Source organism: Apodemus sylvaticus, chromosome 12, assembly GCF_947179515.1.
Source record: "Apodemus sylvaticus chromosome 12, mApoSyl1.1, whole genome shotgun sequence".
NCBI lineage: Eukaryota > Metazoa > Chordata > Mammalia > Rodentia > Muridae > Apodemus > Apodemus sylvaticus.
In genome coordinates, this window is record NC_067483.1 from 39,129,633 (window position 1) to 39,153,058 (window position 23,426).

Genomic DNA, 23,426 nt, shown 5'->3' on the forward strand with positions numbered 1-23,426 from the left:
GGGCCACAGGCTTCCACACAGGGTAAAGGAAGCAGATTTCAGGGGCGAGGGTTGGACATGGTGTTCTAGTGAGTGTCAGCATCATCCTGGTTTTAGAAGAAAGTTGTGCAGCCACAGGATGGAGACAGACAACTTTCTCCCACATTTTACCTCCCTGAACCGGCTATTTCCGTATTTTGGCTGGTTACTAGGAGGACCTAGAACAGTGGTTCCTAACCCGTGGGTCACAGCTCCTTTGTGGGGGGCCGAGTAACCCTTTCACAGTGGTAGCCTAGGCCACCGGAAAAAACAGATATTTACATTAGGACTCATAAAGGTTGCAAAATTACAGTTATGAAGCAGCACATACTTATGTAGTCTGTACAGAATGAACAAAAATAATTTATGGTTTGGGGGGTCACCACAACATGAGGACTGTATTAAAGGGTTGTTGCATTAGGAAGGTTGAAATCTACTCTTCTAGTCAGTGAGTCACTTAAGTTCACAGTGCTGCGTGTGTAGGTGCATGTGTGTGTGCATGCGTGTGTGCATGAATGTGGGGGGGCGGGGCACATAAATGCATAGCAGTAGGTGTGTGGCAGTCTATAAATTGATGAGCCTATGCCGGGTAGTTGGGGTGCACACCTGTAATCCCAGCACTCTGGGAGGCAGAGGCAGGCGGATTTCTGAGTTCGAGGCCAGCCTGGTCTACAGAGTGAGTTCCAGGACAGCCAGGGCTATACAGAGAAACCCTGCCTCGAAAAAAACCAAATCCAAATAAAATAAAATAAAATAAAATAAAATAAAATAAAATAAAATTGATGAGCCTATAGAGATGTCTGAGGAAGCTTTCCTGACCGGCCACTAGGCGCATGAGGTGCAGTTAGGGGTCAACAGCAGGCACCTTAAGGGAGAGCTAAGTGTGGTGGAGAGAGAAAAATGGTGGTCCAGACCTGCAGAGGGAGTATTGACATGGGCCAGGAAAGCAGGTGACGGTGGGTGTCTGAGGGTCAGAGGTCACATGCAGGGTACACGAAAGTGTTGTCCACCAGCACATTCCTCCTCAGGATTCCACCCCTGGGCACCAGAGCCCTTGATTAGTACCAATTACCTTTGGGCAGGGCAGTCAAACGGTTAGTTGGAGTGGCCTGATCAGCTGCAACGGTAAGATGGGTTATCCAGGTTAACAGGTTATCAGGGTTAAAGGGCTCTAGATGGACGCGGATGGATGACTGAGGCTGTACAGCTATCCCTGGGCAGTCCACCTCCCAGCTGACCCCTTGTCTTTCTCCATGGCCTGGAGTGGAGTTTCTGGCTTCTTCCTGTCCTAGTACTGTTAACATATCTGGGCTCATCGTGGCCAGCAATTTTGGACTCCACTGCTGGGGTCCAGAGAGGGAATAGGACAGCGATGGCAGCGGAGGGCCTGCTCCACCGGAAGGGTTACGGAACGGCTTGCTCTCTGCAGGCCAGCATGGACAGGAAGGGGTGGCATCATCTTAGTCAGCGTGTGGCAGTGTGAAATGCCACCAACACTTGGGAGCAGCATGGGAGGGGAAGGAAACTGGAGTAGGTGATGGAAGTGTGCACCCCCCCTACTATACCTACACACACACACACACACACACACATCATCATCATCATCATCATCATCATCATCTTGGTCTAGCATTGCTTCAAGTCAACTTAAAAGAGCAGACGAGGCACAAGTCACTCCACTTTTGCTGTTTCCACACCTTTCATCCGGGCTTGGGAGGTCAAGGACCTCACCAGGAGAAGAACTCCGCCCTGCCCTCCTCAGCTTGTTTGAGAGTGGCAGCTCCTAACCCAGAGACCCAGAGAGGCCATTGCGCCTAACCACTGCTGACTATGCATTGCCCTGCTGACTCTGCGTTACCCAGCGCTCACAGCCGCTGTGGCTGCTGAGAAGCAGGGAGAAGGGCTGTTAGTGTTGATGTCGGGGACAGATATTACCTAGAACAGTGAGCTGGGCCTTTGCCAGGTCCTGGTCCAGTTCGGTGCTAGCCATACATGTGTAGCTGCCTTGATCCCGCTCTGCCACTCCAAAGATGGTCAGGGAGTCGTCTTCCTTCTTCATCCTGCAAGACGCCAGGCTGAGGTTGGCAGGAGGGTGGCTCACACGTCAGGCATAGCTGATGCTTTTGTCCCACAAGGGGAGAGTGAGGAGGAGGCTGGGCCAGGTGGGAGAGAGCACGGCTCCCGGTGGAGTGTGAGGACCATCTCAACACTGACTGGATGTGGGAGTCCTCCGCATCCACACCGGACCTGGCTCTGAACCTTTCTTGTGCTGTACACACGTCCAAATTCAGGTACCATTACACTGACAACCCAAGGCAGGCTGGTGTCGTTCCATTTCCGGTCAACGTGTTTTGTCCTGTGGACTGTTTCAACTCTCTGAGCTCCTACATATGTTCCCACCAAAGGGAGGGGCATCCCAGAGCAATACAGGACAGCTGCCCGGCTTTCATTATCAGTGGGAGCTGGATGCCCTGCACACAGGCAGGGTGAAGCCCCGCATAAAGCTGGGTGAGACTGGGAATGGCTGGGGTCTTACAGCCTAGCTTAGAGACAGCAAAATGCCCTGGGAACGGAAGATGGGATCAGCAGTTCTCAATCCTGACTACATGTTACAAAATATACAGGGGACCATTAAATACCATCAGCACCCGAGTCCTTACACCAATAAAATCAGAACTGTGGTGTGGGAGGTGCAGCTGGGGGCACTGCCAAAGCATCCAGGAGATTTAGAGCTGAGAAGCATCAGGAATCTCACTGGATAAGGACAACGAGGCCAGACCTGCCCTCTACTGGTGAGCGGGGGAACTACAAGCAGAGCTGAAGGAATTTGAGAAAAAGAGGGGATGGAAAGGGGAGGAAGGAAAGTGAGAGGAGGAGCTGGAGAGAAGGCTCAGAGGTTAAGAGCACTGACTGCTCTTCCAGAGGTCCTGAGTTCAATTCCCAGCAACCACACTGTGGTTCACATCCATCTGTAATGAGATCTAGCGCCCTCTCCCGGCAGTCAGGCATATATGCAGGCAGAACACTACATAATCAGTTACTAGATCTTTAAAAAAAGAAAAAAAAGTGAGAAGAGGAGAAGAGATGAGGAAGACAGAAGATAGGAGAGAAGGGGTAAAGGAGAGAGCAAAAAAGGTTCCAGGGATTGTCCCTGAGGAAAGGTCACCAAGGCCATCATCACTCCTAGTAGCTCCCTAGTGACATGCGTGGCACTGAAAGCAAGGGCGAACTTCTCCTTAGGTGCGCGTTAGGAATGGAGATGCAGAGCAGGAACCTGTTTCCAATATAGAGCGGCTCGTCGTCCTTCAACCAGGAGACTGTGAGCTTCAAGGAGGGGTCGTGCTTCACGCGGCACTCCAGCTGCACCGTGGTGCCCCTCTTGGCCACCTGGTCCTCGGGCATCCGGTAGATCCTGGTGGGGTCTGTGAAGACAACCGGAAAGCTGACCACTGACCCCTTCTCTGCCCACCAGCCCCTCCGTGGCCAGGCGGTGTTCCATGCCTGAGCTCGAGACGTCAGGCGTAGTGTGCAGCTGTAAGGTCAGGGGGGAGCGCCTGTGGGTAGGGTAATCACAATCCCCTGAGTAGTTCTCAGGCTCAGAAATCCATGGTGTGAGTGAGTGCTGGTTTGGGGAGGCAGGTGAGCGTCTGGATCAGGTTGACAGGCTGCCTGCCTCAGTGTTCCCACACTTGGGTCAGCTGGAGTCACGGAGAGGACATGCTGATGTCCACCAGGATCAGACCTCAGGCAGGGAGGGGCATTTCCAAAAGCACTAGGAACTATGGAGACCCGTGAACGTGGCTTTATCGCCCCACTTGACCTCCCACTAGCGAACTCCCCTGCTTACCCTTGACCTCCAGGCGGACTTGATTTTCAGCTTTGCCCAGGATGTTGGTGGCCACACAGGTATAGATGCCTTGGTCCTCTTTGCGAATCATCTTGATTTCTAGACTGCCGTTCTCGTAGACGTGGTAGTTACCACCATCCAGGTTGCTTCCTTGCCCGTTCTTAAACCTCACAACAGAGCAGCAAACACAGCATACTGAGAAAGGACTGGTCCAAGGGAGCCAGGAAGCAGCAGAGCCCATGGCGGGGGACTGGGGAGCTCGGGGTGGACACACAGGGTCCTGAGTCTTGCAGGCTCTGCCTATAACCATGAGTGGAAAGACTCAGCCCCTCTGAACAGCGTGGGCTTCACCCAGATGGCCAGCTTTGACTGTCTAAGGATCCCAGGTTTTGCCGAATACTGCCTGCAAGGCGGAAGGGAAGCAAAAAGACGGACTACCCCTGCTGGGGAGACCTGGTCTCCTGGGACTTACCATCGGAGTGTTGGAATGGGAGATCCAAAGAACGGACAGTCCAGCCGTGTCCGGTTGTACAGGATCACCCTGATGAGCTGGTTCCGGGGAGACAGCATCCGAGGGGGTACATCTGAAACCCCAGAGGGTCAATTCTCCAATAGGAGTGTGAAGCACAACCCTTCCCCTCCTTCCCTTGCTCCTGCCTGTACAACAGCCTTCCAGACACCTAGATACCCTCATCTGTCCCTTCCTTTTACAAGCCTCGTCTAAGGGAAACCGATTCTAACCTACAGTCCCTGGGATTCAGCTGTCCCAGGGCCATTACAAATGCCGCCCATCACATTTATAGACCACAGCCACATTACAATGTCAAAGGATGTCGTCCTCACTGTTTAGGTCAGGAGGGAATCCATCCGCCTCCCATTCGTCCCACATCCAGACTAGCTTTTGCAAAGGATTCCACAGCTTCTGGAGCCGGTCCTCCACAGCTCTGAGACGCGCTGTATCGACCAGTTCTCACTGCCCTCTCCTTGCCCAAGGAGCCCAGCAGCCATGCTCAGAAGCACTTCCTATGCAGTGTCTCTGATAGGATGAGCCCAGGCAAGCCCCTCCATTCATGAGCCACACCTCCCCAAGCCTGCCCAACACGCCTAGGCTGCAGAGAACATGTACCTCACGACATCACTAGACCCCAGGGCGACCCCACTGCCAGTGGGCAGAGACTCACCTAACACGCTGACGAAGGCATTGGCCAGCAGGTAGCCATGTTCGTTGGATGTGTTACATTGGTACACTGCCCTGCTGCTGATCTGAGTATCCCGGAAGATGATAGTGTCTCCGGCCACCTCACGGTTGGGATTGGGTGGTGCCGCTACAGGTAAGAGAGGCTTCTCATAAGAAATGGAAAGGGGCAGAGTGAAGGGCATGCAGGGAGCTCTCTCTCTCTTGACAGGGTCCCAAGTATGCTAAGGGTTCTGTGGAATGTGAACCCAAGAAGACCCAGCTTCTAGACTCAGCACTGCCGAACTGTGTGACCTGGACCCTGTGGGAATTTGTTTCCACGTCCATCATCTGGTGGGAACCTGAATCTTTGCTTTCTGCAAGCCCTTTGCTGGGCAGATGTGGTTGAAAATAAAAGCTATGGAGCCGGGCGGTAGTGGCGCTCGCCTGTAATCCCAGCACTCTGGGAGGCAGAGGCAGGTGGATTTCTGAGTTCGAGGCCAGCCTGGTCTACAGAGTGAGTTCCAGGACAGCCAGGGCAACACAGAGAAACCCTGTCTTGAAAAAAAAAAAAAAACCAAATCCATAAAACCAAAAAAAAAAAAAACAAAAAAAAACAAAACAAAAGCTATGGAAACAGACTTTGTAAACAGGAATCTAACCACATCTCCAGTCTGTGTTGTCAGCACTGCTTCAGTTCCTGCTTAGTGAGACAACCCACTGCCTCATGGATTTTGTGATGACATCCTGAGACTTTTCATACAGGTGTAAGGGACTAACGCAAGCTAACTGTTACTAACTGTTAGTGTTTTCACTCAATTTATTTAGTCAATCGATTCGTTTTCTGAGAGTTCTTGTTGGCCTTGAACTCTTTATGTAGCCCAGACTAGACTTACACTCACAGCAATCCTCCTGCTTTAGCCACTAATCATTAGGATGGTGGGCATGAGTCACCGTGTCTGACATTTGTCCATTATGATCTTAATCCAATGTGCGTTGGCAAGAATAGTAGTAACATCCAAATGGCCCAAACCCACCATCTTCCTATCCTTTGGGCAGAACCTCTTTCATACAAAAAAGCTGCCCACTGGCAAGAGCTTCAGGCTGGCTGAGTCTTCATGCTTGCAAAAAGGTCTTCCTAAGACAAGTAGCCTACATAGAGAGAGGCCATTCTGGTTAACAGTTCTCCGGAGTTGCTGGGTTTGGGAAGCTGTAGGTCCTGTCCGGATGTCACTCTGGGACTTGGGACAAATCCAGTAATACATCTGTCCTGAGGGAACACCATTCCAGTCTTCCCCATGAGGAGGAAGAATGAAAGGGAGGGAATGACAAGGAGCTATAAAACAAAAGTTTTACAGAAATGTAAAGAAAAGTCACTTTTTTCACTTGTAACAGCTGGAAATGTCTGCGCCTGGAAGCAAGCACTTTGGCTTGCTGAGGCTGAGACTCACTGGGATTTCTCAGACCTACAAGGGAACAGGAGTCTGGCCCTACGGCGCCACCCAACAGATGAGAATCTGGGGACTCAGCAGACAGTCAATGAAGGCAGAGTCTGTGTCCTTATCACCTACCCTGGGACCTACTCAGCAAAAGCCACCCCCGGGAAGTGGCGCCACCAACGCAAACACATCCTTGCCTGGCTAATTTCATGAACCCAGTTTCCCTGCCAGTCACTTCTCTTAGGCACTTCCTGCAGAGACTGATAGATCACCCCAGAGCTGAGACTCAGCTATCAGCTCCAGGACGTATCTACAGGACAAAGCTCTGAAGTGGACCACCACTGCCTGCTTCCCCCGAAGTCTATAAAGACAGAGGAGAGTGGCCCACAGGCTGGGGCTACACCTTTGCTCATGATGGGGCAATGAGACTCCCTGGGGACAGACACAGATTCAGTTTTAGCAAGTGCAAGACCACTGCAGTCCAACGACGTCTACAGCTCCCCTCCTTATGGTCTCTGTGGCCTCCTGCAACTCAGAGCTTGGTTTCTCCCCTGCTGTGTTTGTGAGGATGCAAACCTGGTACCCAGCGAGCTGCCTCCCTGCTTTGCCTGTCTCCTCTGCTTCTCCACCTGTTCCTTTCCTTGGCTATTTTTAAAATGATTTTTCTGTTTAGCATACTAAAGTTATGGGGTGATATTCTCATACATATATACCAATGCACTTTGGTCAAACTCTCCCCCCCACTAACTCCCATCCCCCCACACTGCTCCCCTCATTTCCACCCCCCAGTCTCCTTTCAGCCTCTTGAGCCGTCCATCATGTCCAGCTTTACAGTTTGTGTGCATGTCCTTGCCAAGCTTGACATTAGAGCAAGGCAGACTTCATAGAATGAGTCTGTTAGCATTCCTTTTTTTTTTTACTTCAGGAGCAGTTTGAGAAGTGCTGGTGTTAGCATTTCCTTACAGTTCTGGTAGAATTCAGCAGTGAGTCCTGCCTTGTCCAGATCCCCACTTTATTACTTCTTTGGGATCTGGGATTAAGTTGCTCATACTCTCTTGATTTAATTTTGGTAGGTGACAGGCATCTAGATCTTACCTATTTCTTCTAGGCTTTTCAAATTTTATGTTTTCTTAAACTATGTCCTAAATATTCTCTCGATTTCATTGAAATCTGTTGTGATGCCTCCCCTTTATGTCTGGCTTTATTCATTTTGGTATCCTCTCTTTCTTCTGGTTCATTGGTAAGAATTTGTCAATCTCATTTATTTTTCCAACAACGACACTATTGGTTTTACTGAGACTCAGTACTGTTCCTTTCCGCTCCATTTCATTAATTTCTTCTCTGACTTTTGCTATTTCTTTCTATCTACCTCTTTGGGGTTTGTATTGTTCTTGTTTCCCTGAGGCCTTGAGGTTCATCCTTGAGTTATTTATATGAGGTCTTTCTGTATACAAGCTTGAAGCTATGAATGTTCCTCTGAGAACCGCCTTTTTGGATTCCAAAGGTTCTGACCAGTTGAGGTTTTATTTTTTCATTTGATTCTCAGAATCTTTCAAGTTTTCCTCACAGATTTCTTCAGTGGCCCACTGCTCATTCAAGAGGGCATTTGTGAGCTTCTGTGGGTTTTTCCTTATTGGGTTCCAGGCATAATTTTCTGTACCCCGAATAGATACAAGCAGTGGTTCCAGTTCTTTTGTATTATTGAAACTTGTTTATGGCATTCCACTAAGATGTGATCTATTTTAGTGGAAGCTTCATGGATTACAGAGACAAATGTCTATTTTGCAGCCATTGAGTGGATTTTCCTGTAAATGCTAACAAGTCATCCATTTGATCTTGGGTGTGGATTAACACTGACGTTTCTTTACTGACTCTAAGTCTAGATGGCCTACTATTGATGAGATGGGATATTATGGTCACCCACTACTATTGTATTGTCCTTTTATACACATACATAGAATGCTTGCTCTATGAAATGGGAAGCTCTAGCAATCAATGCATATATATTTACAGTTATTTTCTGTTCTTGATGGAGTGTTTCCTTTACTAAGTATGTAGTGGCATCCTTTGTCTTTCGTATCAGGGGCTTGTTAATTGACTATGCTGGACAGGATGGAATCTTTCTTAGTTTTTCTTATTCATCTATTCTATACAAGAAAATTATATTCTCTACTGGGTTCTCTTGACTTAGACTATATTTCTCTTTGTGTTTAGCATTTCTTTAGCATTTCTGCAGAGTGGGTTGATAGTCAAGAATTGCTTCAATTTGTATTTGTCCTAAAATGTCCTTATCTTTCCTATGAATTTACCTCCTTTTTAAATACTTATTTAGTGAATCTTGGGAATGTAATTTGCTAATTTCACCTCTTTGAGTTCTTCTGAGGAATCAGGTTCCCTCTGTGGGAGATGAGCTGACATGTCTGTTCATGTTTCTGGTGTGTCTGAGTCATAATGTACACATCCATTGACCTGGATAGTTCTTCCAAGTTCATTTGTGTGTCTTATTGAGCTTTTAAGGGGTTAATTCCCAGCACCATCCAGAGAGGACACAACAAATTGCCAGGACAGCAACCACACCAAGCCATACTTGGCATAGAAATACACTTAATATTGGTTAAAGCCCATGGGTGCATCATGAATGGCTGTAGAACAGAAAATGGTAAAATAATGTAGTATGTGCTATGAAGTTGAAAATTATTTAGAGTATATACAAAAATAGTCAATGGATGAGAAAAAGAGGGGGAAAATACATGGAATCAAGGTCAGATAGAAGGAAAGACAACGAAGAGGTGTGCTTAGCACATGAGGATGGAGAGGAAAGAACGCAGCACACAGATACAGGATCTCCAGGGGAGCAGTCAGTAGAGAAGGCGAGATAAACGTAAGAAAGGGAATGAAACAGAACACAATGTACTGTTTCCGGATGGGGATATTGCTCGGTCAACAAATTGCTTGCTGCATAATCACAGGGCCTGGCTTTGATCTCAGAGTCCACATAAAAAAAGCCAGATGTAGTGATACACATTTCTAATCCCAGCACCAGGGAGGCAAAGACACCGGAGTTCCCTGGCCAGCCAGTCCAGCCTACTTGGCAAATTCTAGGCTAGTCAGAGACCTTGTCTCTAAAAACAAGATAACAGCTCCTGATGAATAACTCTTAAAGTTGTCCTCTGGCATATATGAACCTGGACACACACACACAGCACACAGACAGACACACACAGACAGACACACAGACAGACACCCAGACATACACACACAGCCTTTATTTGAAAACTAAGATAAAGGATAGTAAATGTAAATGTATAGTAAAAAAGAAAAAGGAGAAGCACAAGATGCTAAAAAAGGAAATATTAACAATGGAAAATGCCTGAGCACAAGTAGATAAATGTGAGAAGAATACAATATCAAGCAAAAAAGTTTTTAAAAATAAGCTGAAGTAAAAAGTCTCCTAAAAGTGCAGGAAAAAAAAAAAACAACAACTGAAATTTGGGGGGGTGGGGGAGGAGGCAAAGAAGTTAGAGCAATTTCTTCCTGGGGTTTTGAAGGCCAAGACCCACCACATTTAGTGGGTCTGGATCTGCTGGGAACCCTGGTTTCTTCAGAGGTTTGTGTTGGTATTGAGCTTGCTTCGGGAGCAGAAGTGTGCCTGCCAGAGCTCTCTTCCCTCAGAGGTTCCCTTCTCTGCACACCATGGGCCACTGTGAACCATTCTTAGCTTTGTGGTCTGTGGGCTGGGTTCTTTCACTCCTCTGGGCTCCACAGTTCGTGTACCCTGGGGTGGAAAATGTTCTAGCCGGAAGTGTCTCCCAGGGACACTGGGTGGGGGACAGAGGCACGGCTCCCTGATACAGGTGCCCCTGCCATGTTTTCTCCACGCCCTGCAGCGTCAGCCTGCCTGCCGTGGACATGACTGTGCTTGTCAAGAGGTTAGATGGAACCGATGGGCGTTTGCAGACGTCGATCCGCCCACTGACCTCAGGCTCGAGACTTTTAAAACGCCACAATTATTCCCCTGAGGGTGATACTACCTTACCTTCCTATACACTAGTGTTTCTCAACCTGTGGATCTAAAGGGGCTGCATATCAGATATTCTGCATATCAGATATTTACTTTATGATTTCACAACAGTAGCAAAATCACAGTTATGAAGTAGCAAGAAAATAATTATATGGTTGGGGGGAAGATCATATAACATGAGAGAACTGTATTAAATGTTTGCAGCACTAGGAAGGTATAGAAGTGTGCTCTGCACACTTGGTTACCTGTGCTGAGGCACTGTGCACACTTGGTGACCTGGGCTGAGCCACTGTGCACACTTGGTCACCTGGGCTGAGGCTGCTGTGCACACTTGGTCACCTGGGCTGAGCCACTGTGCACACTTGGTCACCTGGGCTGAGGTGCTGTGCACACTTGGTCACCTGGGCTGAGGTACTGTGCACACTTGGTCACCTGGGCTGAGGCTGCTGTGCACACTTGGTCACCATTTTCTTCTTGCGAGCATCAGGTGCTCTCCTGGCTGTGTCTCACTCACTCCTCTTTTCCTGCCTTTTCCCCTAAGCCGCAGCACACTGAGGAAGCTTCCTTCTGCGGCCTCTGAGTTCCCACCTCACAAGCTGATATCCCTGCTTACATCTCCCCAACTCCTTCAAGAAGTGAATGACTAGACATGTAAAAAGTAAAACAACTGGACAGAACACAAGGTGAGAACCAGACCAACTTCATCAGCTCAAAGGGATCTCGGGACCCCTACTCAATCCATCTGGACAGGACTGGTTTCCCCCAAATACTTAGGTTTTGTTTTTCCTTGCCACGGTCTTCCATGCAGTCACATAACTCTGCCTTTGAAGTGGCCTTTGTTAGAGAGTAAGACTTAGATCCATCAGTGGTTAATGACAATAGACTTAATAACCTTCTAAGCCTCACCTACCACTCAGAGTCCAAACCTGTGTTGAGGCTTCAGTGTTTAGTTTCTAAACTGGGTTCTTAGAGTTACCGGGCAGAAAGCAAAGGTTAAGAAGACCACAAAGAATCACAGATCTCTAAACACGGGAACATGACTGCAGGCTCTAGGCTACTTAGCCTCTGGTTCTGTCAGAACCCTAAGGAAGGCTCTCTACTTCTGAGATGCCTGCAGGGGAAGGTTGCCGGAAGCAATGCCAACGAGCCATCCATCTCCTTCACGTTGGCAACATCTGGCTCGCCAACAAAGCCTCTGAGGGGGGAGGGGAAGGGCGGAGTGGGACAGCAGCTGGACTCACATTGCAAAGGCTCTCCGTTCACCATCCACTGCACGGTCGGCTTCGGGTTCCCATTGGCTCGGCACACCAGCCTCCCATCTTCACCGGGAGCCAGGATCAGGTTCTTGGGTTCGTCCAGCCAGTATGGAGCAGCTGAAAGGCGAGGCAGGCAGAGGTAGATGGCACAGGCCAGGCTCGAGAAGCCAGGTGGGCTCCGTGTGAGGGCGAGCACTAAGTCCCAGCCCGATCATTCATTCACCCTCAGGACGACAGCCCAGTTCAGCCCGCAGGTGGCCGGTCATCTGAACCCACAGAGCTGCTTGTTAGAATGCTGCAAAAGGCATTTAAAATGTAGGGATGCTGGCGACCACTCGGACCTACTGCAGCCAAGCTGTCGGGGAACAGAGTGGCCGAGGCTCTGAGAGATCAGGGGCGTTGGTGACGTGCTTGGTCACACCCGTTGGGATTCTGTTGTTATAGGGACTGGAAAGTCTTAAACTTTTTTCTTTCAGGCACATTGAACTCTGCTTAGAGTAATTCTTGGCTGTTCACGCCTTCCCATTATTTGGACAATTTTTTGTGAACATTCTGAGAATGTTCCTGAGAAACATTCCTGAGAAAAGAAACTTATAGATTAAAGGCTCCAAAATTGTGTTACTCACCAAAAAGAATGAGAATGCATTAGTGTGTGTGTGTGTGTGTGTGTGTGTGTGTGTGTATAGTGCTGAGGACAAGGTCATGTGATCAGCCAAGTGTATGCCAAGAGGGTTGTCCTCAGCCCCTAAGCCCTCAACCTCCCCATCTACATGTGAGCAATCACCCACACAGCCCATCATATAACAGGGACCCACAAGGACAGGAGCTACAGTGTGGAGACAGCTCAGGTGAGCTGTATCTGCTTTGAGGAGAGCAAAATGGCTTAAAAATGATTTGGTCCATGATGATTCCCATCCTGAGGAAGAGGCACAGTGCCATGCATACAACACAGACAGCACAGGCTGAGACGACACACCACAGATGGGAATGCAAAATGAAAGAAAAGGCTCTGTGATGAATCTCACTTGAAGAGAGAGCCCAGAGCTGGGCAAACACCAAGGTAAACTTCCTTCCCCCAGTATCCACGCCCATGAATGCATGTAGTTGCACGCCCAGGAGTGATAGATACCCCCATGGCAGCCCGGCGTTACCATTAGCCAGGACCCTGGAAATTCCCCGCTCCCTCTGCCCCCCAGCCACAGCGGGAAGGGTGTCATGACATTTGCGTTCAGGGCTGGCAACATAATCATAATGAGAAATACACACAACGTACCCTTTACTCTCACCGAGATCGTGTGCCGGATGCTGCCCATCTTGTTGGAGGCCAGGCAGAAATATTCCCCGGAGTCCTCTTCGGAGACATTGGTGATGCGCAGAGCCTTGTTAAAGTTCTCGAACTTGGCCTTGTCAGATGGGAGGTCCCCACCTTTCTTGTACCATGCAATGTCTGGTGTTGGGCTAGTGCAGGGGTCGATCAGAAAACAAAGGACCCGTTACTGAAAGTGTCTTCTACAGAGCCTGACATCCAGACATCCTAAAAGTGGACTTGGGCCCAGGAGGGAGGTGTATGTATACCCTCTAAAACCTGGGCTTTCCTATTTAGAGGACACTGTCTGGCCACAGGGTATCCACAGCAAGGTAGAGCTAAGGTAGCATGAGATTCTGCAGCATCTGCAGCATGCCAAGCCATTGCCTTTTTCTCCTTTCCCAAAGCAAAGACAGCCATAGCGGGATGTGGATGAGAGACATACAGTGTTCTGCTCTTGGGCCGGCTGCCTTTCCCTTTCCCCGTAACTGGTCTGCCTCCAAAACATGTGGACTGATGCCCACCCATCCTTCATGAGCAGGGCTAGAAGATGGTTCAGACTGTACGTACACCCCAGAGGCAATGCACTCCAGCAGCAGGTCCATGCCGCGTAGTACCATCTGACTGCTTGAAGTGCCTTGGGGATACATGAAGCTAGGCGTTCTTTCTGCAACTCCTCGGGCTGAAACAGGACAGAACAAACTCCTGTGAGCCTCCAGCCCAGGTGTGCCAACATTACTGGGTTAGAAAGAAGTGTCATCAGACCCCATGGCTGGGTCCTTCCAGCCCAAGCCACCCCCAGGATCTGAGTGTCTTTAAAAGATGTGTTTGGGAGCTTAGGGGTCCTCTGCTTCACCAGCATATGTATGTAACCAGTTCCAGGTTCTGCTGAGAGGAGCCCAGAAGCCCTGCCCTTCCTCTGGGACAGGGAGGGGCTGTGGGGCATTGAGAGGCCCATCTCTGGTATCTGAGATGGGATAGAGGGGCTCCAGGTCACGTCATCTCAGCATCAGGGTCTATCCTTCCCTCCATGGAAGAAAAAGAAGCCATAGGTTGGGGACAAGGACAAGCAACCTGCTCTTTGGGTCCATGATAAGGAGCTGGCGTGAAGCAGCAAGGCCCCAGATAAACAGAGAATTATTAACGGCTTAGCAAAGACACAGAGATGAACGAGGAGAGATGATTGGAAAGCTGTCTGGGCTCAAGGCCACTCTGCCTCCTCACACTTGACTGCATGAGAGATGCGGTGGGTGTAGGTGGGGTGAATGGCAGCCGGATCGGGGAAGGCGATCCACAGGTCAGCTAGGCTAGAGCAGCCATCAGATGGGCAGAAATCTTCCACACAGGTGTGAGAGGCTGGGTGGTCCTCACACCGACCCCGAAGGAAGGGACCATCCATCCATCCGTGCATCCGTGCACGGAAGGTGCATCCATGGAGAGTGGACCCAAGTCTCACTTGTTTCCTATACTCTTTGCCCAACTCCATGAAAATGGGTAAAAATAAATAAATGTTCAACCAGAAATCCCAGTCAAACAGGAAACTGGAGGAAACAATTGCCTCAGACACAGGAAGGCCAAAAGACAAATATAAGCCTGAGCCACTATGGGTCGTGGGCTCAGCCAGACAAGTGGGAAAGAGCAGGAGGCAGAGCTGCTAGGTAGGAGCTAGGAGTCCTTGGGATGCCTGGAGTGGGAACAAGGGCATCCATCCGGGCTTAACTGCTGCTGGTGGGGTGGGACTAGCTGGTGGGTATCCAGACTCAGTAACTTGTGCTTCCTTCGGAAGCTGGCTTCCTCTGCAGGTATCTGGATGAATCAGGGAGACTCCCGTCCTGAGGATGCCCGCTTCTCTTCATTAGCCATTGGGAAACATCTCACAGAATTGATTTATCTTTTATCTTTTTGTCAAGGGAAGAAATGTTAAAACACATACAGAGGTATTTGGGCGACTGGCACAACAGAAGAGATGGCATGTGGCACGTGTTCAGGAAATATTTGTGGAGCTGACAAGTTAAAGGGGAAGAGGAAACAAGAAAGGAGGCGAGAGTTTACTTCCACAGGGTCTCATCTATCACAGCAGCACACACACACACACACACACACACACACACACACACACACACACACACTGCAGGGTTAATCCATTAAGTGGTTAGTAGGTTACTGTCTATACCTGCAGACCTAGCAGCATCCACTCTCAGTAGGCAAGAAGCAGCAGCTTCTTCCCATCACACAGTCACAAAAACAAACAAACAAACAAACAAACAAACACCCACCGTCATGGGCACCGAAAGGACAGAGAGATTCCAGGGCAGAAGGTTCATATCAAGTGGGTGAGTCTGTCCACACCCATTCCACACAAGAAACATCTACAGGAGCCAGTCTGTGACCCTCTGGACACTCAATTCACTCCGCAGCATGCAGCATTGAGCCCCTCCCCTAGCATGCAGCACATCACAGAAGCAGCAAGGATGGGGATCAGGAAGATGATTAGCTCTGAGTCCTGCTCCGGCCATCATGACACACAGGCGTGTGAACGGAGAGAAGCTACATATGGCAGAACCACACAGTACAGGGTGTGGGGTACCAACCCGCAGAAGTATCTTAGGGAGGAAGTAGCAACTAAAAAGCAAGCCCTGTTCAAAGGAAATGAAAGATTAACCTGCAAGTCAGAGGAGCCATCACCGCCCAGTAAGTATTTAATAAGGGCCAAGTGCTGTGACTGGTTGGTCTGCAGGGTCAGCGTGTTTAATTCTCACAATAAATGTTACCATTTCTGTGTTTTTAGCAAAGGAAACGGAATTTCTGTGAAGTTAACAGACTTGCCCCAAGCTCACAAGTTTGCTGTTTTGGATTCTGAGCTGTGTTGTCCTGGGTGCCTCTCAGCCTGAAGCTACAGATGTTACTTTGTCCCCATTTCTGACAGGCAGTTTCAGAATGTTTTTAATAACGCCAATCAAAGAAACCCAAAGTCCAAAGGCCGAGAGGTGAAGGGGAAGGGCGTTTTGACCTCTGTGAACTGCTCTGGTCTATTTTACTCTTCTCAGCACCTAAGATCCCAGCTTTCCTTGGCGGCAACTGATGAGCTCAGAGCCAAAAAGCTGGGGAGGGGGTGATCAGGTCCAGAGCATCTCCACTGGATTCTCAGGGACTCAGGAATCTCGCAGGAGGACCATGGTGACTAGGGGCTTTATAGAGGAACAAGGAGGCTGGAGCTGAAGGGAGGTTTTGAAAAATGTCAGCTGTGCAGGAGGGAATCACAAAAAACGTAAGGAAGAGGATCTGGTTGGTGACTTTGGGAGCCCCTGTTCCCAAGGGAGGGCGCCTGGTTTCTTTCCTTGAAGGAGACACAGGAATCAGTAACTACCAAGAGGAAGGTTACTTTTGAGTGAGGCTCTTTGTGGTGAAAGATGTCTCTTTAGCTAGGACAGCTCTTTTCACTCTGGAGACAGGGATGCTCTGCCCAATTCCAGTTCAGGCTGGGTCTACGCTGATACCAAAAAAAAAATAAAAAAAAAATTCAAGATTTAGATGGCAAGCTCATAAATTCAACAAAAGCTGCCTGAGGGTGGCTCTTGGAAGCTGTGGCACAGAAAGAACTCATGGATCCCTAGAGCCAGATGGTCAGTCAGGGGACATCAGGTCATGACCCCACTTTAATCAAATTGGCTTTAAAGGGTCAAATGAGAAACAGTTTCTGGCTGACTTCTACCGAAAATGTGCTGACAGACTTAGTTGTTCCCTTCACTCAGTAGAACACGCCAGAAGAAGACAGTTAAAGACCTCAGATGCATCTGGGGACCTTTGCCAAACGGAACTTTCTGTGGCATCTGGGCCCTATATCCACTTCTCTCTGCTGCCTTCAGTTCTCAGAACTGGGAACTAGAGACACGTGAAGCAGGCCTCCTGGCACCCCATCCCTCTTTCTGGTCCCAGGAATGGCTGAGCAAAAGATGTGTGTGTGTGTGTGTGTGTGTGTGTGTGTGTGTGTGGTCTCTTGGTCTAGAAACATTTGGTGTGTTTTGCTGTTAGGAAACTTCTGTAAAATTAATCTGAATCTTGCATGCAAAAGTTGCAGCCTCTTTCTTTACTCAGTTCTTAGCAGCACTCGAAAACTGGCAGCTCTGATTTCTCTAGTGTACGCTAATGTCTCTCCCTGTGCAGCAGCTCTCCTCCTGTACGAGTGCCTGTCTTTCTCACCCGGGCGGGCTTGTCTTCAAAGTCTCCGCATCTCCCTTAATTTAGAAACAGATGGCCTACATACAATCCAGTCCACGCAAAACTCCCCCCTTTAAATCCAGCAATGGGTTCTATATTAACACCATTAATGTGTACTGCAGCTTAGCAGCTATGAGTCGGGACCCTCTTTAACCCTTACAGACATCTTTGAGGCTAGTACTCCACCCATTTGGCAGATGAGAGTTTGTTCTAAAGCATTAAATGGCTTGCCTGGCATTGCCTGGCGGTATGTCCTGGAGACTGGATTTGACTGGAGGCAGTGTGGCTCCAGGTACACACTATAAAACACCTGCTTTCTGGACAAAGTGAAACCCCAATGCCTTTCTCTGCCAATCAGAGAGAGGGGAGGTGGCTTCTGGTCCATGTCCAGAGGATGTCAACTCTCTGTGCAGATCATTAGGACAGGGTGTCCCTGCTTCTAGAAAAGAGACATGTTATCTTTTGATCCAAAGAGAGGTACATACTGGATATTTGTCATGGACAAGGTCCCTTAGATAGGAGCTCTGAGTACTCAGGAAGAAGTTCCTTACTTTCTTGGTTTTTTCTTTCTTTCTTTCTAAAACCATCAGCTTGGTTGTCCTTTGTTAAATTTGTGCCTTCTCTTAGCTTTACATCCTCACCAGCAGCTTCAGGCTGGGCCAGCCCCGTCCTGGTGGGGACCGAGGACCAGGGCTCAGTCTCCACATGAGCTCTGTTGTTTTCACAGTCTGAGTGCCTCTCAAATCTCTTCTAAAAAAATGCTGACCTCTGGAGAAAAGCTGGGTTATAAGGCTGAAATCACTCAGCCGTCTTCCGTGGATGAACAACCTTACATTCCCCTGCCTTCCACAAAGTGAAGAACTTGAGCCAGGTGACCTCTAAGGGCTCTGATATGTTCTGGGTTTCAGAGTACTCCCAACAATAGACATTTGGGGTTCGATTTAGAAAAAAAGCACATTCCACAGCAGCGCCTTTGACACAGTGGTGGTTGGCTCCATTACCTCGAAAACAAACAATCCCCAGAATCCAACAAAGGTGGCCTGCTTCCTTGGTCAGTAAGTCTCAGCGTGGTTCTTGCCTTTTGGTGCCAAGTTGGAACCTCTGTTTCCCCAGCTCTCATTCCTCAGCCCATCCTCCACGCCAGACTCTGCTCGTTGCTTGTATTTGAACCCTCAGTAAAGACATCCCTACCTATCTGAGTTCCCAAAGATCCCCTTGGGGACCTGAACTCAGCTCAGACACATAATTGATAATGGGACCAGCTGCTTTGTCAAGTCTAGTAAATGCCGAGCCTAATGATTATTCAAGGCACGCGAGGCATCCTTAAGCCACAGTGAGCGGAGACTCAGGTGTGCAAATGGCCAGTTCCCCGTTGATCAGACCTAGCAGACAGCTGTGGCTTGCTAGAACTATAACTCAATGTGATCGTTGCATGACTTGCAGATGTGGCTGGTGGGCGCTGGACTTGTATGCATTGCCAGAAGGGAGAAAAGGCACGCATGTCAGGGACATGGGTGTCAGGGACAGCTTCATGTATACTCACCCAGAGAGAGAACTTGGACCTGGATTCTTAATATCATTTTCTAGAGAAACCTCTGTTTTTTAAAAGATATATTTACTTTTATTTTATGCTTATGTATATTTTTCCAGCATGGACATCTGTGCACTGTGTGCATGTCTGACTCCTGCAGAGACCAGTGGAGGGTGTTGGATCCCACGAAAGTGGGTTACAAATGGGTCTAAGTCACCATATGGGTGCTAGAAATTAAACCTGGGTCCTCTGTAAGCGCAGTCAGTGCTCTCAACTGTGGAGCTGTCTCTCCAGCTTTCAAAGAGATCTGTGTGCTGGCTATGACAAAGTACTCTCAGGAAAAAGGAGGGCGGAGGCTATAAAGCAGGCGATTCATACCCAGACACTGAAGAGTCAACTCAACAAAAGCTGGCTGTGCTATTTATGCTACCTCCTGATGGTGGGCTCTCAACTATTCTCAAATAGCCTCTGTGACTGTTAAATCTGAAATGTGCCCCTGCCCTGGCTCAGGGCTGGTCCTCAGCTCATGGAGCTGATGTAGTGGTGGGTGGGATGTTCAGGAGGTGTGGTCTAGCTGGTAAAGGTGGATAACTAGAGGTGGGTCTTTGAAGGACATCTGGCCCTCAGTTCCTGCCTTGCTTTCTGCTTCTTAGTCTGTTGTGATGGGAACAGCATCATAAACTCCCGCCAATAGTGACTGTGTGCCTGTGTCCCACCACGAAGGACCAAAGCGCTCTGGAACTGTAATTGGACGCAAATCTCTCGTCTCTCGAGTTGCTCCTCAGATATTTTGGACACAGTGATGCAAACGTCCGCTTTCCAGCCATCTGTCACTGACTCCTAAGTCTCCGCTGAGTCCTTCATGGAGAGAGCTCCCTTGCTCGAAGCCACCTTCTGAGAATTCAGCAACCGGAGGCTTGCACAGTGGAGGAAACCCTTTCGATGGGAGCCCACCTCAGACTCCCACTGACCACCGTGCTCCAGGTGGGCAGTGTCCTGAGATGTTCCCTTTGGCACCTGGCCTGGCCAGCTGTCCACTCTGCCACCCAGCAGGAGTTAATATCATGGTATCAGTCAAGTTAGCCAAAGTGGATTAGGACAGGAGAAGTTACTCCCCGGACTCACCACTATATATGTCAGGGTGGTTTCTTAAGGACGAGTCATTATAGGGGTTGTCTGCAATAAACAAAAGAGGGTGAGCAAACAGGGAGGCACGGAGCAGGGATGGGCGCGAACACGAGGAGGGAGAGAACGGAAATGCAAAGCCACATCACAACTGAGGAGAGCGCCAGTGGGGTTTGCAAAAGAAAACGACACAGCTGGAAAAGGGATGCACTTGGCAGCGAACGATCAACGCAAAGGAGTTCAAAGAAAACAAAGTGGTTAAATCCTGCAAAAGAAAGCAGTAATAAAACGAGATTATTTTGAAAGTAAAGATTATTAGGCTTGAACTCTGCTTGGCTGGTCCATCTATACTTTGAACAAATGAGGTAAGAATTAGTGTCTTGTAGCATCTTGTAGCTGGCTCTGAACCAGCTTCTCCCCCCACACCCCCCAGGACTCCGCGTGAGACCAGCTAGAGAAAAAGGAGTGTTAGTGAGACCTGCGGGGGACAGAGAAACCTGCCTGGCAGCAGCTAGACTGCAGGGGATAGGTATGTGTGCGTGCATGCCTGTGTGTGCGCGCGCACACACACTCATACATCCATGCACGCGATCAGGTGGCCATCACTGGAAAGCCTGATAGACCTCTGCTGGGAGACCCTGGTGGAGGTTTCTGAAGAAGAGTTTGGGTAAGGATGGCAAAATAAGAGAATGAGTCCTCTGCCTGAGACCCGGAGCTCTCTGGAAAACCCAGTGGCAGGAACTTTCTCTAAAAAGTAATATCAGTGGCTGCCACTCCAATGTAAGTGACTAAAGAGAGGCTTTGGTCCTTCAGTCTTCGACGAAGACATTTTAGAACAGGACACATAAATGTACCTCTGCCCCTAAGTGGCTTTTTCACTCTCTAGCTGCCCCGTTCGAGGATTCAGGTTCTGACAGTACCCACAAGGGGAGGGAGTGTGCAGCTGACTGACTGGAAGTCAAGCAGACAGCCTGAGAAGCCAGGACACAGTCCAAGTTCCTAGGGGAGGCCAGGGGCTGTGTTAGAACATTTGCATATTTGAAGACAGATCAAATCCCATCTCGAGCCATTGTAAAAGGGCAAGGGAGTTCTTTTCTGGGCCTGGCATTGAATTGCACCCCCAGGCTGCTTTACAGCCAGCGATTCACGATCAGAACCATTGCTGATAATGTGGCTGGTTGAGAAAGACCTGGCTGCTTTGGAAGTCAGTTTGGATGGATGTGGGCTGGAAGGTGGGAACTGGTTCGCAGTGGAATGAAGGGGCTGGTGGTACCAGGTAGTGGGGCTGAGGCAGGGCTTGGGAGAGAAGGTTCTCTTTTTCCTCTGGGGGAGCCCAGTGGTGTGCTCAGCTAAAAGGGGGTTCCTCCTCTTTCACTCCCATGCTCTCAGGTATAACACAGCCTCTCTCTCTTCCGGGAGAGGAGCAAGGTGCCAAGTTTGCTACAGCTGTGGAGCTTGTGTAAGAGATTTAGGGAGACTCTGTTCTTGAGGAATACCATTTGAACACAAAGGAAGTGTAGCGTACACTCCAATGTCTGCCTCGGCAGATAACCTCCTCTCTAACCAGGATACCTCCTACTGTAGCAGTAAGAGCCCTTAGGCCTGTCACAGTATGGACAAAGTCACGTCTGTCTTTGTCAGTCTGACTCAACCTGGTTTGCTTTTACTTCATTATAAAACAAATTAAAAATAATGTTTAGGTTGTATAGCATTTTGATATATACATGTACATGTTAATATATGTGTAAATCTTTCTCCTCTTCCTTTGATGCAATTCATAAAAATAGTGTAATAAGACTGGTTTTGTTCCCAAAGGCAAACTCCAGGCAGATAGCTTGGCTTCCCACCCAGACCTGGTTCTGAAGGAGGTAAAGAAAGCCTGTGCCCTTTCCAGACAGGAAAGTCAACAGAGCCCAACTGTGCTATTTTAAGAAACTGTGCCCAATTCTAGGCTGGCTCAGATGCCCAGAACTTGTTTCCAGTCAGAGCTGCTCTTGGGAGGACTCCAGGAAGCTGCTAGCATTCTGTTCAGGTTACCAAGAAGGGTTCTGTCATTTGGAGGAGCGTTTCCAACAGCACAGGCGACTTGAAGTGAAGCAGAGACAAGTATCCCTTACTGACTTCCTCTAGAGAAAAGAATGCTTCCAGAAAGTTCCATAGCTAAGTGTCGTTTAACCGGAATATGCTCCCAGGCTCTGCCCAGAACTGCATGGCACCTGGCTCATGTCCTGCCGCTACGGCAGCCTTCCAGCATCAGCCTTTCTAGGGGGACACGAAGGCTGGGCAGGACCGTCCTTCTCTCCACAGCACTGTTCTTCCTGCTGGCTCCTCCTCACTGCCAGCCCTGTCCTGGCAGAGGCCACTCAGAAGTCCTGGGCTGACCACACTGTCCTCCTTCACTCAGCCAGCTGGCAGAGAGTCACCTGAAGTACACGGAGGAGGCGCCGCAGGCAAATCAACTTCCTTTCCCAGGGGTCTCCTGGGGATGGGTCCAGGAGTTAGAGAGCCAGGGACTTTGCAGCATCCGGCAGGGCTCCTTGATGGGCTTTGAGGAATCCCCTGGGCTGCCTGTCTCACCTTGGCAGCCAACACCCACTGGTAAAGACAGATCACAGACAAGGAGGCAGGTGATCAGAGGGAAAGAATGGCAAGAAAACAAGGAAGAGAGAGAGAGAGAGAACAGAAGAAAGAAGAGGAGGAAGAGGAGGAAGAGGAGGAGGAGGAAGAAGACAATGACGAAAGAGGTAGAAACCATGAGAAGCAAACCAGAGGTTGATGGTCCTTACGGGCGGGCATCACATCCCTGAGGGAAGGGATATGGCTGTGTGGACGCCATTGTGCTCATGCCCATCACTGACACAGACTAAAGAGGCCTCCCAGTGCTGAACAAGACATCTAGGCTTTTCCCCAAGGGGCTCCCCAGGGCTGCATGAACTCCTGGACGCAGGCTTTGAGAAGCTGAGGCTCAGCCTCGTTTTGACCCGTGGTACCTGTCGCCTGGCATCCTTACAATCCTCGCCATCCACAGCACAATACCCACAGTGACATTCACAGCGTGAGTCAGACAGATTAGAGACTCTTCAGGAGGTCCTCTCCAAGCCATGTTACACGTCCATGGTATAAATGAACCCAGGCAATATCCTGAACAAGCTAAGGACTGCGTAGCCGAAGCTCCTGCCTGGCTTGTCCTTATGTGCCTGTAGAGAGCCACCAGCACTGGAGTGGGTCAGGGAATTCAAACTATTTTTGTATTAGTCAGAAATAATAAGGGTGGTGGTGGTGGTGAGATGGCTCAGTGGTTAAGAGCACTGGCTGCTCTTCCAGAGGTTCTGAATTCAAATCCCAGCAACCACATGGTGGCTCGCAACCATCCGTAATAGGATCTGATGCCTTCTTCTGGTGTGTGTACTTACATATAATAAATAAATACATTTAAAAAAAATAGAAATAATAAGGGGATAAAACTAAGCCCCACAATGTGAAAGGTAAAT

General features: G+C 49.1%; 1 protein-coding gene across 1 annotated transcript in view; it reads right to left on the minus strand.

Moving 5' to 3' along the window:
* Positions 1-23,426, minus strand: part of Nfasc (neurofascin) — a 168,750-nt gene that overhangs the window by 36,090 nt on the left and 109,234 nt on the right. Inside the window, exons 8-16 of the mRNA XM_052200479.1 lie at positions 13,632-13,743; positions 13,029-13,213; positions 11,741-11,872; positions 5,047-5,190; positions 4,338-4,449; positions 3,866-4,032; positions 3,293-3,440; positions 1,954-2,078; positions 1,091-1,135 (exon numbers count right to left, since the gene is read on the minus strand). Of these exons, the coding sequence (XP_052056439.1) occupies positions 1,091-1,135; positions 1,954-2,078; positions 3,293-3,440; positions 3,866-4,032; positions 4,338-4,449; positions 5,047-5,190; positions 11,741-11,872; positions 13,029-13,213; positions 13,632-13,743 (1,170 nt within the window). The remainder of the gene's footprint in view (positions 1-1,090; positions 1,136-1,953; positions 2,079-3,292; positions 3,441-3,865; positions 4,033-4,337; positions 4,450-5,046; positions 5,191-11,740; positions 11,873-13,028; positions 13,214-13,631; positions 13,744-23,426) is intronic.